Source organism: Erythrolamprus reginae, chromosome 7 (genome assembly GCF_031021105.1).
Source record: "Erythrolamprus reginae isolate rEryReg1 chromosome 7, rEryReg1.hap1, whole genome shotgun sequence".
Lineage (NCBI taxonomy): Eukaryota > Metazoa > Chordata > Lepidosauria > Squamata > Dipsadidae > Erythrolamprus > Erythrolamprus reginae.
Window position 1 is genome coordinate 29,042,103 of NC_091956.1, and position 17,450 is coordinate 29,059,552.

A 17,450-nucleotide genomic window follows, 5' to 3' on the forward strand; every position below is an offset into this window, starting at 1 on the left:
ATTTTAATTTTTTCTCTTTTTTCCCCTTCTGGGCTCTTGTATGTTTTTCCTATCGCAGTAAATGAGGTTGAATGTGTATAATTTTAGAAGAGCTGTGCATGCGTGTGTGTACATACACTTTATATAGTAGATAATCAGGGGTGGGCTACTGCCCGGATGGGGGGAAATGCAGTGGGGTGCAAAAATGGAGCTTCACCCCAGAACACCCAATTTGCACTGAAAGATGTTGAAACAAAATGTCACACCCATAGTGTGGTAGTAAAAATTTTGATAGCCCTTCACTGTGCACTCTCTATGATTGCACATGCACATACATCCCTTTGCATGGTTTTATTTCTGCGCATGCGTAGAGGGACAATTTTCCAGAGCAAAAATCACCCTGAAAATTAGGAAAAAAGATGGTGCCACGCAGGGACCAGCAAAGATGTGCAAATTGTGCAATTGGCAGGCCACTACTGGAGCGATGCACCAGAGTGCACTTGTAGGCTACCAGTGCACTCTGGTGCATCGCTCCAGTAGTGGCCTGCTGGTAGGAACCCGCTTTTGCCCTTTATACCTATAATGATACCTCAATTGAAGTTGACAAAGTGCATCCCTGTAAATAAATTTGTAAAATCAGGCAAATTTAATCATGACTAATGGAAATCTTCTTAGACATAAACATATTTTAGCCACACAAGGGCAACTGCCCAATAGCAGAACCTCCATACAAAATCCAACACAAAAGATTAGTATTAATATATGTCATTTTTTATTCCCAGTCAGCAAACACATCTACAGTACAGGCATGTCCACAAGACTCACAACAATGGAAAAATATTGTATAAATATTGCTGTCTTTGTTGTTCAAACTGTGGCCAACTTCGATAGTTATACTGCATGCAAGGCTGTTGAATAATATCATCCTCCACCTCAATTAAGTTGGCCAGTATGTTCATTTGAAACAGGCCCAATAATTTTCTTCTAATAAAATTATTCATATGAACCCATATCCCACTCAAAAAGTTAAGTAAAACCTCTCCCCAAGTGAGATGCCTAGGAATGCTATATCTAATTATAATAATATAAAAAGTTTGTGTTTGTACGTGTTGATATTTTTTCCTGAATTGGACTCAAGTGATTTTATAACTGTTTGAAAGAGGAAATCAATACTTATAAATAATGGAGTAATCTGGAATGTGTTGATCACACTGAGGAGTAGAGAGCAAATAAAAGATAATTAGTCAAAATAAACTGTTGACAAAAATATAACAAAAGAGACTTGAAAGCTTTCCATGCCACATCTACTGCATAAGAAAAATGCCATAATCAAATACCTCAGATGAACTTTGAGAAATCTTTGAAATGAAAATGGAAGCTGCTCCTATTGGGAACATTTATTACCATATACTTTAAGCGTTCCAAATATTTTAAGCATTCTACATACAGAGCTCTGTTTTTATTAAAGTTGCTGCTCAGAACAAATGACAAAATCTAAACTCAGCAGGGAAAAAATGATAGGATTATGTAGTAGGTAGAGAAAGCATAGATGTAAAATGAAACAGCTGTAAAAAGAGCACAACCTTCTTTGGGGATCAGTAGAAAACAAATTGATAATAAATCCAAATATCCAAAATGTGTCTACATACATTTATATGGGAATATTGGTAACATATCCAATATCCAAAATGTGTCTACATACATTTATATGGGAATATTGGTAACATTCTAGTTATCAATTTTCTTCTGCATGCAGTTGAAAAATATGTAGTACTGGATTTTTTTTGGGGGGGGGGGGAGAATCAGATGCACTTTCTGCCCACCTAAAAGAGGGTTATTTGGGTGCTTCTTATATGCCAAATGTAGACCCATCCACCTGCTGGCCCCCACCCTATGGACTCTGCCTCCCAGCAATTTGCCTCCCTGCAGAAAATAGCCAACAGCCTGTTTCAGTTTTAGTTTCAGCACTGCCTGATTAAAACAAGCAGCTGATTTGGATGTCCTCCTGACCAACAGCTGTTTCAGGCTGCAGGGATTGCAATTGCCTATTGCCACCTCCATATGTGCAGAGACAGATGTTTTTTGTTGCGCTAATCAGGTTGTGCTGAAACTGAAACAGGCTGCTTACTGCAAGGAGGCAAATTGCTGGGAGGCAGATTTTTTTTGTTTTCCTCAACCCCACCCCCCAAAATGGTAGGTGCATCTTACCTAGTCCAGAGCATCTTGTACTCCAAAAAATATATCTCCCCCCACCAAAAAAAGGAGACCAGGTCAAGTATATGACCACTATCATGCATTAGGTTCTAGATAATTTGGGATAGGCCAGTGGTCATGAAATTCCAAGATGCCTCAGATCCCATACCTATGGAAATCAAGTTGAGGTCCCCCAAGATTATAAGCCTGGAGATTTCAACCACCAACCTGATTACAACCTGTTGTGATTCAGTCTGAGGCTCCTCAGGGAATGGCTGGAACTCTGCCGGCTCCATGCTCAGAGGGGGAGGACGAGGAACAGGAGGAGGAGGAGAACCAGGCAGATGGGGAACAGGAATGTCAGGACGAGGAGGAGGGGGAACAGTCTGAGACCCCCGGGGGGGAGCTCTCCCCAGCAAGCAGCCTGGAGTCATTAGATGAGAACGCACAAGCCATCATAAATATGAGGCAGAGAAGGGCAGCACAACGAAGGGGACAATTAGCCAGGTATTTCCATCCCTAATAGGAAACAGCTGGGTTTGGGTGTGGTTCTCCTCAGAAAGGTTGAAAAGGCAGGCCCGCCCTTTCTGTATTGTGGAGAGTTATCTTTTGGGAGTCCTGTGACCTTGCTTCGATCCTTGGCGTTTCTGATTCTGGCTTGTGGCCTCGAAGGCTGAAAACTTGGGGGAGGCGTGGGTTTTATTATCTACAGTGTTGTGTGTGCCAGCAAGAAGCTTGTTGTATTGTCTGGCCGTCGTGACTCTTCTGTGAAGCTTCATAGCATTCCAGTTTGTAAGAACAGTTTTTGTTATCTGTGTTTGTTTTCAAAGATATTAAATGACTTTGCTTTTTACCAGCGTGTCTGGATACCCTTTTTAGTTGGTGTTGACGTCTGGGGGAACCCAGACAGAACACAACCTGGGAAATCGCTGTATAGCAGGGAAGCTGTTACAACAGTCTCTACTGATCCCTCCTGATGTCCAGATAAACAAACAAAAGTCTAGGGAGCAGGCCCCTGCATGCTCCCAAGTATCTCAAATGATGCCACTTCCTATCACCTCTATATTGGGTTGTAGGATGGTGTCCATCCAGAACCCATACGAGCTCAAATCAGAAAGAGGGAATTTTCCCTGTTGTGACTTCCCACCAATATTTTTAATAAATAATAATGAACAGTGACTTAAAAGGGGTTTATGTAGCAAAATATTGCTGTAAAAATACTTATTCTCAGTGTTTCACTTAGACCTACCAAACCTATCTTTATGTTATTCTAAACAATTCCAATTGCTATCCTTTTTGTCCACATGAGAGTAAATGAATTAAAGATCAAAGATCAGTGGATGTGTCTGTGAAAATTATCTCATGAATAAAAGTTTCAGTTAAAAAATGCTCTTAGTTTTTATCAAAAGGTATTGGATCAGTGGTGGGTTGCTACCATTTCGGACCAGTTTTTTAGAACCGGTAGCAGGAATTTACTGCAGCTTGCCAAACTGGCAGCAATGAATGGCTCATCCACTCTCCCGAAGAGATCCTCTGGTCTCCATGGCTTGCAACCCCCCCCCCCTTTGCATATATGTTATTTCTGATTGTTTTGTGCGATGTGACAAAACAAGCACTTCTGTCACGATGTAAACTGATTGGGAAGGAAAGTGGAACCCACCCCTGTATTAGATAGCTACTTTTTCCTGGCTTTCACAGAGAGTTACAAATGTAATAGAAAGAAACCTGAATCACCTGAAAATCTGCTCTCTCTTTTTCATTTAAAAACCACTTGGTTGATGAAAGTAACCATGTGCATTTCATGGACATTTGGCTACACGTGTATTTATTTGCCAACTGAAAATGATGAAATGGTCTGCATTTCATAAACATTCACGTCTTTGCAAATCTGGTATTCATCAAAATGCCGCAAGCCTCTTCAGTGTTTACATAGAAAATATTTCCACATGCTTTTTGTGGCACTGAATGGACTGGATTATATGCATGTCTCTATTTAACGGGATCCAAATTCTGCCTTGAAGTAACAGGCAAGAAAGTCTTGTTCCTTCAGGCCTTGTAGTTGTTGTTGTACGATAATTCTGGTAAATGTGAAATATCTCTACCTAAAGCAACCTCAGACAAATGTCTGTTCTGTACTGATATAAAGAAATGCAGCATGAGCAACCAACTACCTTTCTAATTAGGAATGACTTTGAACTCCCTGTGATTCAAGGGCCACCAATTTAAGCAAAACTCATTTCAGATTTAGTCTTTTAGCCCAGCTATGCAAAGGCATCTGTCAAAAGTAGAACAAACTCAGTCGCTTGGGAATTGTTCTTCAGTCTGTTACATAGATTTAAGAACTGGAGCTTTAGTAGTGAACCAAGTGGGAAATCCAAGTTCCAATCTTTCCATTCTTTGCTAATATTTGAATAACCACGGGAACATACATTTTGCAAGACTTTTTTTTGTATAAAATAACTTGCTAGGCTTAAGTTCTATTTTTTGTTTTTGCTTCTCATTAATATTAATTTTCTTGTATCTTCTAAGACTTGAAATCAATGGAGACCATATTTATTTGTGAAAAATATGATTATTTGTGAGTTCAAACCTTTTACATTAGTCAAAGAGAACATACTATTGAGATAAGGGACATTATGTGAAGATGGAAGACTAGGAAAAAACTTACATGGGCAATTGAAAAGAAGTAGCAATTTCCTTACTTCTCAACTGCTGGTAGGAATTATATAAGACTCAAGGGATAATGCTTTTAAATGCAAAGTTTTTTTTTTATTTAGGTAGCACACATTTTGGAAGGGCTGGCCAAGTGTCAAATTGGAGGACAAAGAAACAATGCTGCTATTTCCTGGCTGTTTTTTAGTCTTATTTAGATGGTAATGTGAATCACTACATTTATTTCAAAAAGTGATTAGCCAATTTTGCTTCACTTGTTGTCCTACTAGTTGTCAATGGGCTCTAGTAAAGGTCATAGGATGGCATTAACAGGAAGCTAAATGACTCTGTTTTCTCAATGTTTCAGACTATATAAAGCAGCAGGCATGAATTCTAAGTTGGGTTCAGAATGCTATGGATGACAGCTATCTTATCTTAGAAATTCTTGAAGTTACAGATTTTACTATTTATCTTTTAACGATTTATAAATTAAGCAATATTTATATGATAAAAGTTTTAAAGATCATAGGTTAGGTCAATATTCTTGACGAATGTATATTTACTTTTTATGTACAGTGTTCCCTCGATTTTCGCGGGGGATGCGTTCTGAGACCGCCCACGAAAATCTAATTTCCGCAAAGTAGAGATGCGGAAGTAAATACACTATTTTTGGCTATGAACAGTGTCACAAGCCTTCTCTTAACACTTTAAACCCCTAAATTACAATTTCCCAATTCCCTTAGCAACCATTTAGATTATTACTCACCATGTTTATTTATTAAAGTTTATTTAAAAAAATATTTATTAAAGGCGGACGAAAGTTTGGCGATGACATACGACGTCATCAGGCAGGAAAAATTGTGGTATAGGGGAAAAAACCGCAAAGTATTTTTTAATTAATATTTTTGAAAAACCGTGGTATAGCCGTTTCGCGAAATTCGAACCCGCGAAAATCGAGGGAACACTGTACACTGAGAGCATATGCAACAACGGCGAATACATTATGTGTCCAATCATACTTGCCTATTCTATTCCATTCCATTCCATTCCATTCTATTCTATTCACAGCTTGATCCTTTGCATATTCACGTTCATAGTGGTAATAAGATTGACAAAGCACACAGCTTCCTTTATTGCATTAGCAGTTGCATTTTAGTGGCTTTATTTAGATGACCTGCTCCACTTATAAAAATGAAGTGTGAAAGATTTTTTCGCAGTACTTTGGTGACAAAATTATTTAAATTCACCTAGGTCTGGATTCTGCATGGGTGAGAACAGAGAAGGGGTGTGTGTGTGTGTGGGGGGGGCATCTTGCATGGTAAACTGAAATTAACCTGAGACTGAAGCTAGTACTTCATCAGTTCTATGAAAATGAACATGCCAGAGTCAAGGGACCTGGGCTTTGATCTAGGAAGTTGTCAATGGCTCTCAAGAGGGGTTGGAATGATTACAGGTTGCCTTGAAAAAATTGCTGTTTGGGTCCCTTCTGAAAATGCCCTCCCTAGATCTAGCTGTTCTAAACAACTAAATCCTTGATTCGAATTATATGGTTTTGGAGAAGTTGAGAACATTTTTGAAGGCCAGCTGATTGCCAAGTGACCCTGGACAGCTTACAAGCCAGTAAAACAATCAAAAGAAAACAGCTAAATTCTGATTCCTGTATGTTTTTTTTTTAAAGAAACTAAATTTATTATAGTATTCTCTAGATTGTTTGTGATCATTGGGAGTAGGATACATTGATCAAAGAAGCTCCATTCCTTTCTGCGTGACAATTGTAATGAATAGCCGGAGATTGATCTGGCAGTTGTATCCTTGTAGGATAAATGTCAGGCCTGCCTCTGTTCAAAACTCAAGAAAGAAAACCCCCAACTCCATTGAATTAAATAAAAAATACTTTTACTAAGTTTGAAATGATAGCAGCAAAAGCAAGGCAAGATCTGATTAAAAATGCACAAAAATTACACATTGAAAGTCATCCCAAATCCTTCCCTTTAAGATCCAGCACTGAGAGTCCAATCAACATTCAGTATGGTGCTATGGAAAAGTTCCTCTTCAGGTATTTCTCACATCTGGAATCTCAGGATGGTTGGCCTTGGTGGAGTACAAACAACTCCACCGAGCAGCGCCATAATTCATGAGTGCAAGCCTTCCTTCCAGTTCTCATTGGACTACTACATAACAGGTTGCTTCTATGGCAGCCAATAGCAAGGACGCTGCAGAAACACATGCTGGAGATACAGCTGACAGTAAGTTATCTTCTTATTCACAAATCCTTTAGGACAGGTCACCTGCCAGTTCAGAGTAAGATATCATTAGTGTAGTGGAAGTCTGCACCTGTTATCTAGAAGCTGAAAGGGGCTCAATGGGGAAGAAAAAAGCTGAACATTTGAAAATTTGAGCAGCTATTTGCTCAAAAAAACTTTTGGCTTTCTGAATGTTTTCATTGTAATTCTGGATCAGATAGTACATCTCCTAAAGGAAAAAAGTGTCTGATTTTGTTGTTCCTTTTGACTTATGATTACAGTAAGATAAGTAGGTGGAGGTTATGATTAGAAAAGGTTTTTGCTTAGTCTCAACTTCTATACCAGATATGGGGGGCAGGAAATAATGTTTTTTAGTTCCTGTAAATTAGATTGGAAATTTGAATAGGATGCATTCTGAAATCTTTTAGAACGTAATTTTAAAAAGAACTTTTCCATCAAGCTTTTAACAAGGCAACATCAGGCCATCATGTATTATTCTGTGAATGTGATTTATTTATATGATTTCATATAAAATTGCAAACTACTGGGAAAGGAACCGGCAATATAAACTGTTGCAAACAAAAAAAATATATTAATTAAGGAATTGATGGCACTTCAAGATGAGGACTGTACATAAGATTGGAAGAAGCTTTAGAGATCTGCAATCTCATGCTACTAACTAGCCTTTTTATCGCCTCAGTAAACCATAACAGATCTGTTGTTTTCTTTGTTAACAAACCATTTTCTTTTTTTAAGAACGCTTGCTTGCTTTATTTACAATAAGTTTACATACTGTCTCAAATCGACCCATATCCCATTGGACTTTAAATGATTTACAAATTTTATTGAATTTGTAAGCATAATTTTATCAGTTAATTCAAGCTAAATAAAACAAAATACAATAATAGTAGTATAATTGCATGGTTTAGGGCCAGATTATTTATAGGACTGTCTTCTGCTGCATGCCTCCCAGTGACCGACTAGGGGCCATAGGGTTGACCTCCTCTGTGTCCAGTTGGCTAGACAGTGTCGGTTGGCAGGGCCATGCAGGAAGACCTTCTCTGTGATGGCGCTGACTCTCTGGAACCAACTATCCCAGAGATCCACACTGCCCCCACCCTCCTAGCCTTCCACAAAGCCGTGAAAACCTGGCTCTGCCAACAGGCCTGGGGTCGTTGAGCAAACTATCTAGCTCCGGCCAAGAAGAAATGAATGATTTTATTCTCAGGGGTTTAAATTGTTTTTTTAATATAGTTTTTATTATTGGGCAGCTTATAAATCTAATAAATAAAATAAATAAATTATAGAAAATATAATCAATATATAAATGAAATAAGACTAAATCTTACTTAGTTCATAAAATTGCTCTTTTTTGCACAAAATTCACAAAGGCAACTTTTTACATGACAATTGCATTTCCTGATGGAAGGGGAAGCTATGCATTGTCTGGCTCTCTAGGTTAGATGGTCAGATTCAATTGTAGATAAGCAGTCTCTTATATAACTAAGACTCAAGTAATTAATGGCTTGAAAAGCAGCTATCAACATCTTGAATTGCATTTAAATTAATGCTGATAACCAGATTACCTTTTAGCAGCAATGATTTAAGATGACAGTACCAAAACTGATCCATGTATTGTATGGCCTGCTGCATGATGAGTTTCTGGATGATCTTCAAAGATAGTCCCAAGAAATCTAAATGAAATATGATAAGACATCAGTGAATACCTCAGTATCCTGTTCCAGAAATAATAACTGATAGAAAGTGTAGCACCTTTGAATTGTAAATCAAGACACATTTCCCTTACAGATTGTATACTTGGTCCCTCTGAGGTAGACACCCCCACTCAAAGTAAAATATACTATTGTCAAGGAAACAAGCAGCTTCTAAACAGATATTTCATTGCTTAGTTTAATCTGAGCCCTTTTCTTTCTAGTCAGACCTTAATAATTTTAGAAGTAGTTCAGGGTATCTATCTCATCTCTCATTTAGCCTGGGATGGAAATGTACAAATCAGCATCATCTACAAATTAATATCTCAGACCAAATCCATGGACAATATCTCACCACTGCTTTATACAGATATTAACAACATAGAGGAGTAGACTACAATGGAACATCTGACAGCTTGCCTTCTCACCCTTACCTTTATTGGATCGTCCACTCTGCGGAGCTTAGTGGTTTCAGCTAATCCCATCATCATAGGAAATGATATGCCCATTATGAAACTGATGGAAACATCTACAAGAATTGTTCGTTCGTTCATTCATTCATTCATTCATTCATTCATTTATTAATTTGACTTTTATTTCACCCCTTTCCAAGGACTCGGGGTGGCTTACAACATATAATAAACAATATACAATATCTTGGATTCAATTAATTAATTTAAAAGTCTAAAAACCGCAAGAAACCATAAAAAACAGTCATTCCATTCATTCAGCATTGTCTCAATACATTCATTGGCCAGGGGGCAGGAATCTAATAGCCCCAAGCTTGGCAGCATAAATGAGTCTTAAGACTCTTATGGAAGGTGAGGAGGGTAACAGCAGTACGAAACCCCGGGGGGAAGCTGATTCCAGAGGGCTGGGGGCTCCACAGAGAAGGCTCTCCCCCAGGTCCTGCCAAAGGACATTGTTTAGTTGATGGAACTTGGAGAAGGCCGACTCTGTGGGACCTGATTGGTCTCTGGGATTCTTAAATGAGACTTAAGAGTCATTTATGCCACCAGACTTGGAGTGATTAGATCTTACCCTCTGGCCAACGAATGTCTGTATGGCTGTGGTCTGAATGTGTATGATTGATTTTAATGTATTCTGGGGATTTTAGATTGTTTAGTTTAATTAATTGGATTTAGCTATTGCATTCTGTTGTTTTTTTAATATGTTGTAAGCCGCCCCTAGTCCTTGGAGACAGGCGGCATATAAATCAATCAAACAAACTAACTAATTAACAAATAGATAGATAGATAGATAGATAGATAGATAGATAGATAGATAGATAGATAGATAGATAGATAAATTTCACCCCTGGTTTGATGGCTTTCATTGGAACATCTGGTTGGTGGGATGGCTTTGATTTTTATTTGCATAAAAAGAAAGAATAGCATAAAATATAGATGGGGATGTGGAGTGGAGTAGAGTTTTGATTCATTTTTTATAGTGAATGAGATAGGAAGAATTGCTTCTTCGGGAATTATGCAGTGATTCCTTGCTTCTGGTTCTTAGTATTCAGCAGCAGTACATATGAGTATGGATCATCTTCAAACACTTTTTGAAAAATTAGGAAGTAGAAATGGAAGCTACAGGGAAATGTCCTGGGATCTTATTGAATGTAAAGTCCTTGAATTTACAGTTGAAAATAGCCAAACCATGGCAAGACAAACTCCATTAAGTGTGTTAACACACTGTCAACTATGTTCAGAAAAAATATAAGGCTAAAGCTGAAGAATACAGTATTTAAAACTTAGTATAAATCTATTACTAGAATTCATGTAGATAATATTTTGCAGGGAGAAACATAATAAATAAACACAATATTTCTTGGATGTGAATTATTTATGAGTGTCATTATCAAGAAAAATATTTTTAATATATCTATAAGCAACTCAAATATCTATCAACTAATCTGAGTTTTATAGATAACATCAACAGCACCACTGTTTTTTCCTACACAATTCCAAGCAGCCTAAGGAAAATCAAATTATGTATCTAGCAAGGAACTGTTGAAAAATTGCTATCAATTATAATTCTGAAATTTCTTCTTTTCATGTGTGTGCTTCCCCCCCCACACACTGTTTTTTTACATAGATGACATAATATTACATTTTATTCTATTAAAATAAAATTTGATGAACTGGGTCAGTAGTACGAAAATCTTAATCCAGTCTTCTCCATCCTGGGAAAATATACTTCTCAAAAAAATAAAGGGAACACTCAAATAACACATCCTAGATCTGAATAGATGAAATATTCTCATTGAATATGCTGAGAACATGTGAAATTGATTGTCAATCAGTGTTGCTTCCTAAGTGGACAGTTCAATTTCACAGAAGTTTGATTTACTTGGAGATATATTCTGTTGTTTAAGTGTTCCTTTTATTTTTTTGAGCAGTGTAAATATCAATGGTGGGATTCAAAAAATTTTACTACCGGTTCTGTGGGCGTGACTTGGTGGGCATGGCTTGGTGGGCAGGGCAGAGGAAGGATAATGTAAAATCTCTATTACCTCCCCACTCCAGGGGAAGGTTACTGCAAAATCCCAATTTCCTCCTGATCAGACAGAAAATAGATGGAGGCAGGGCCAGTAAGTGGTGGCATTTACTGGTTCTCCAAACTACTCAAAAGTTCTGCTACCGGTTCTCCAGAACTGGTCAGAACCTGCTGAATCCCACCATCTCACTCTATAACAAGGACTCTGATTTTCAATCACTGCCAAAGTTCCCAACTTTTTATGGCTTGGCGGCCTGTGGGGAGAAGGGAACCAATTCTGAATGGTGGCGGGCCATAGCCTAGGGATTGGGGACCCTTGTATTACTGTATTTCATAACTATGAAGATTTCCCTTCTTGAATTTTTAGAAGAAAGCAACACTGTCAAATTTCTATGTGTTACTATATTATTCTTAAAGAAACAAATAGGATATTGTGAAAAAAAATATACTGCTCAAAAAAAATAAAGGGAACACTCAAATAACACATCTTAGATCTGAATGAATGAAATATTCTCATTGAATACTTTGTTCTGTACAAAGTTGAATGTGCACAACAACACATTGTGAAATTGATTGTCAATCAGTGTTGCTTCCTAAGTGGACAGTTTGATTTTACAGAAGTTTGATTTACTTAGAGTTATATTGTGTTGTTTAAGTATTCCCTTCATTTTTTTTGAGCAGTGTACATTAATATATTATAGGATGTTCCAAGACCTAATCTTTTCCCAGTCCTGTTGAACATCCAAATAAAGCTGCTAGGGAAGTTCACTGACTTGGGATGAACAGGAATATGCTTATAATACTCATGCATATACCTTCATCATGGGCCAAAACAATATTGTAGTAGTCATTACCTAGTGTCTGGAGACAATCAACTCCTGAGAAAAGAAACATGCTTGGATTCAACCAGTAGTGGCTTGTAAATCCCATCATTATCTGTTTGCTTGTGTGTGCGCACACGTTTGTGATGCTTCTGCACATGGGCAGAAGCATCCCGGACAGGTGGGTGGAGCTTCCCGCCGCTGCTGCTGGTTCACAGAACTAGGCCGAACCAGGAACAACCCATCACTGGACTCAACCGAAGACTGCATGAGCCTTTTATGTGGTCAAAGATGGAAGGTTTTGCAAACACCTACATTGGAAGAATATGGGGTAAGCTGATGAAATTGGCCTTCTGGTAAAATTGACAATCTTGAGGAAAGAAATTACTTGGATATATTTCATTTTTATTAAAAATAGATTTATAAGAATGGAATTATAGGAAAAACTGATTTTGAGATTTGATTATTAGTATTATATGGGATTATCAAAATTATGTAGATATATGTTAGCTTCAAAGTAAGAGTTGAATGTATTCTTATATGTACTCTGTTTGCCTCAAAATATAATAAGCCCAATCAGGCTTTTGAGTGCATGGCAATAAGGCCAAGTGATTGTTTCAGGGTTCAAAAAAATATAAAACAGGGTCTTATTTTGAGCAAATACTGTATATTTATACCAAGAACACTGGATATCTTTCCTTTTTTTTACTTTTTGTTACTTTTATCCTTTTTTCCTTTCTGCACTTAATAAAAATCTGTCTGTCTGTTTGCCTGCCTATGTATGGTATAAGATACTGATGGAAAAATAGGCAATGGCATGTAGTGCAGTAGTGGGTTCTAAAACATGTTGCTACTATTCGCAAACACACTGTATGCTTCTGCGCATGTGCAGAAGCATCCTGGGTGGGTGGTCAGAGTCTCCTGCTGTTGGTGCTACCAGTTCAGGGAACCGGGCTGAATTGGGAGCAAGTCACAGCTGCTGTAGTGAGAGATGGTAAACTTTCCAAGTTGATTGGTTAGCAGCATGAAGATCTTGCAGCAACAAGGTCTTGATGAATGAGGAATATAAGATGTATGAGTTGGAAGTCCCCATATGATTATGTCAAGATGAAATAAATAATAGGGAAAAAATAGTATTATTTCCCTTGCGTAGTTATCATTCACTGGTATAGTGAATTACCAGAAGAGATGTAGGTGATGATATTTTCTGAATGATGGCAACAGGGGAAATAATTTAAGGCTGAGTCACATAAATGTACAGGTTGATGACCATTTCTGGAAGGCAAGAATGCCTATATTCTCGATTTCACACTTATCTCTTCTCTCTTTCCATTTCCTTTTCTACTCTGTGCCTTCAAGTCAATATTGATTCTTGATGAATACCAGGACTAGTCCTTACACTTTCTTGGTAAGATTTTCAGAAGTATTTTGCCACTGCCTTCCCAGGTTACCACTGAAATTTTCTTTCATCAACCCATTCATCAACAGGTCTCCCTGTTGCTGCTGGAACCAGAAGAAAAAAGTTATAGGGCGTATGTCACAGGGTCCTCTTTACATATGACAGCCTTCATAGATGCAATGTTCCATAAATGCTGATATAAACTTGGTCCCCAACCTGAACTTTCTCTGAATTGCCTCTTCATTCAGGAAACCTGTCCTAGGCCTTTTCCAAATTTGCCATTTTTTGGGGACAAACAGCAAAGTATGCAAGCACAAGTGATACGATGATGTTCATCCATCGTTCGTCCTTGACATCTTGGGAAGGATGTCAAGACTTGTGTGTGAATTGGATTAAAGCGAGGGAGGGAGTGATGCGCATAGTCAGCTTCACTCTCTCTTCCCAGATTCCATCTAGCTCCAATAGCAGGACAAAAGTCAAGACAGTTGAAGATGGTCTGGGAACAGTCGTTGACCAGGGCGTCTTTCGTGTCTTGCCATGCTCTTAGTGTACCACATCACTTGCAGAAACCACCTTCATAACCGTTGTCCTAATCTAAGTAGATTTCATCCACTCAGTCCGCTGGCATCTGTCTTCACATGCTTGGGATAGATAAATCCCTACCTCACCAAAGTCAATGACCCAATAATTAACTGGTTTGGCCAGCCTGCCAAAGCTGTTACCTGAGCTGTGGTCACTGCGCATGCTGCAGCTACTGAGAGCCACAGGTGAGAACTGAATGGTATGTGTGGACCAAAGGTGAATAGCCGTTAAAGCTGCCCTAAAATGAGCTGCTGTAAAAGGACACAACATGCTCCTACACCAGAGATACTACCCCTCCCTGAACACCCCATACACCCCACAAGTGATATGATATAAAGGGAGAAAGAGGCGGGTAATGAATGTATAAAAGGTGCAAATTAAGATACTGCTTCATGTACTATTAAATAGAAATGTATAACTATGTTATACATCTTAAAATGCATATTGTTAAGAATTAAGGTATATGTATGGCTGTATTGTGGAGAAAAACAATTAAAACTCTATTTAAAAAAACCCCCTCCTCTCTTTTGTTTATTTTCTTGGATATTGTAGAAAAGAGGATTAGATCAGAAACGCCTTTCCTTGTTACTGTAGTTTACCTCCCAGGACAGTGCAGTCACCATAAAGAGAAAACAGCCACTTCATCCAGGCACCCTAAGTCTGAGTTTGTACAGCACACAGGTCTAAAAATAACCCAGCCTGTTGTGTCATGTGAACACAGCCTAAGGAGAAACCTAAATTGGCAATGGTCTATTGAGGAGCATAGGAATGAATGGCGAGGTGATAAGAGGGAACTTTCCTCATTGAAAGAAACCTTTGGCGTTTTCTTCCCAGTTGCCCCAAAACTTTGGAGCCCACGGAATTAAGGGGAGTAAGAAAGGAAATTTGAGGTAGGGGGCCATCTCTGCCTTATTTGGCATACCCCGTTCCGCGTCCCTTCCTCCCTCACATCTGACCGCCACCAGGAGTGGCAAAACTCAGAGGCTGAACCCAGTCTGAATAAATGGAAGGCGACGGGATGAACCTGCGGGGTTTTCTGGCAGGGGGTCGCCTCCTGCCCTTTTCCGGCTAAAAGAGCAAGGGGGAAAAAAGGCGGGGAAAGGGTTCCCCCCCCCCTCTCAGGTTACCCTCCGCTCCTCAGCCCAGAGTCGACACGCTTTCAAAATAAAAGCGGCCGCGAGAGAACCCTTCTTTTCCTCCCACCACCTAATCGCCTCATTGGAAGCCTCCAACGGCCCCATATCTCCTCAGAGCTTCTGCCTCGGCCGGCCCCCTCAGCGACGGGAGACACAGCCCGGGCTTATGCCTGTCCGCTCGCTGAAGAGCTGCGCGCCGGGCAGGGAGGAGAAGGGGGGGGGGGCGAAGAGGAGAAGGAGGAGGGCCTGCGAAGCGGCAGCGGCGTCGGCGTCCGGGAGAGCGCGCGCTTGGGCGCAAAGGAGCTGAGTGGACGGCTGGCGGCGGCGGGTGCAACAGCAGCATCTTCAAGAAGCGATACCATTGGCGGCGGCAGCTAGCTGCTTTCTCGGTCGCTGGAGTCGGTGGGATTTTCAGCAAGGTGATGATGGATGGACCGCCTGGTTCTCTGCCCTTTTAATTTTTAATTATTATTATTATGAAGACAACTGCTCTCCTTTTAAAGGAAGGGACCCACAACTCTTCTTCTTCTGTCGGAGGGAAGGGAATTGCTTCGCCGTCTTTGCCCCCCCACCCGTTTGCTTCGCTTTCTCCAGACTAGGGGCGCCCCCTTCTCCTCCCCCCTCCCCAACTGGCTCGCTTTGGGGGGGAGGGCCTCTCGCGGTGCCTAGTTTTTTTTTATTGGGGGGCTAACCACCCTTTTTTGTTTCTCTCTCTGCCATCCCACCCCCCAGATGTTCAAGGTAGCAGCCTTCGCCTGCGTGTGGGCAGCCGCTTGGTGCAGTCAAGCCGTGGCGGCGGCAGCGGCGGGGGGCTCGATGGCTGCTGCGGCGGCGGGAGCAAGCGGCAGGTCAGACAGCGGGAATTTCCTGGACGATAAGCAATGGCTCACCACCATCTCTCAATACGACAAGGAGGTCGGACAGTGGAATAAATTCCGAGACGTAAGTGAGGAGCCGAGTCAAGTCCTCTCCTGGGTCTTCTCGCTTTCTGCCTTTTTTTTTTGCCTTCCCCCTCAGGCTGCTTACTTACCTGCGACCTGGCTGCAGGCGGGATCTCTTTTAGGAATCCAGGAAGATTCTGCCCCCCCCCAACAACCACCCTTCGTCCATTTGGATTATTTTAGGACAAAAATAATTAGCTCTCCTGTTTTAGGCGCCCTGTGCAGCGACCAACTTTTCCCATTGGGGATGGGCAATGGGGCAGGTTTGGAAAATATATATATATAAGGAGGGGAAAAGTTCTTTTTTTACATTTGTTTGCCTGGAGTTGGAAAACTACATCATCCCGTCCCCCCTTCCAATCTTTCCCTGGGCAATGTTTCAAGAAGGCAGGCATCTTATGGCTTAAAAGTGTTGGGGGGATGAAAAGAGACAATGCTGCTGTGAGGACTTTGGGGGTCCGCCAATGAATAAAACCCCTTGATTTATGATGATGTGTTAAGCAGCACTGAGGAAAAGTGGGAGAGGGAGGAAAAGTAGATGCCCCTTCTTTTTCTTTGTGCTTGTGAGAATCCTATGCTATAATAAAAGCCACATATGCATTTCTGAGGTCCAGGGAATGGAAAGTATGCTGCAAAGGTGGAAGGGGGGATGAAAAAAAAAGAGTATTCATCTCCTGTAATCTCCATATTACAAAAACATTGACCACCAAGCAAAAATAGGCCATTGGTAAGGGAGAACAATGGTTTTCAGTGTGAAAAATATAAGCGTTTTTCTTATTCTCCTTTATTAGTCTAGAGTGGGTAGAAGAACACTTTAACCCCTTTTGATGGAAATGAGTTAAGCTTTTTGCGTCTCCTGTTTGCCATGTTCTGTTGTGTTATATGTAATAATTGGTAACTGACGGCTTTTCTACTGCCATAAGAGTCCGTATTTAAATGTGGGTTGTGGTGTTTAGCTTCATGGGGGGGGGGGGGAAGTAAGGAAAGTTGAAAGCAGCTTCGTGCATGCATGCAACAGGGTTGCAGCTGATGCCAAGCAGTCACTGTCTCTTTTCTCTCCCCGTTTTTTTCTAATTTGGCCTGTTTAGAAGGGTCAAAGCCAAGAAATTCAGTCAGTGTAAAATGCTTCTCAATGAATGACAGAATAAAGGTGGGATACAAAACTGTTGTGAATTGAAAAGCACCCCACCATAAGCCATTTCCTATCTGCTTGCTTCATCTATTTTTAAGTAGGCATGTTAAGTACACTGTATTGTATACTTTTAAAATGTTCAGAACAAGGCAGCTACTGAA

General features: G+C 40.0%; 1 protein-coding gene across 1 annotated transcript in view; it reads left to right on the forward strand.

Moving 5' to 3' along the window:
• Positions 1-15,477: 15,477 nt before the first annotated feature.
• The window catches only part of SPOCK3 (SPARC (osteonectin), cwcv and kazal like domains proteoglycan 3), a 176,484-nt gene continuing 174,511 nt past the window's right edge, over positions 15,478-17,450 (forward strand). Inside the window, exons 1-2 of the mRNA XM_070757254.1 lie at positions 15,478-15,635; positions 15,949-16,158. Coding sequence (XP_070613355.1) covers positions 15,949-16,158 — 210 coding nt within the window. The 5' untranslated portion in view covers positions 15,478-15,635. The remainder of the gene's footprint in view (positions 15,636-15,948; positions 16,159-17,450) is intronic.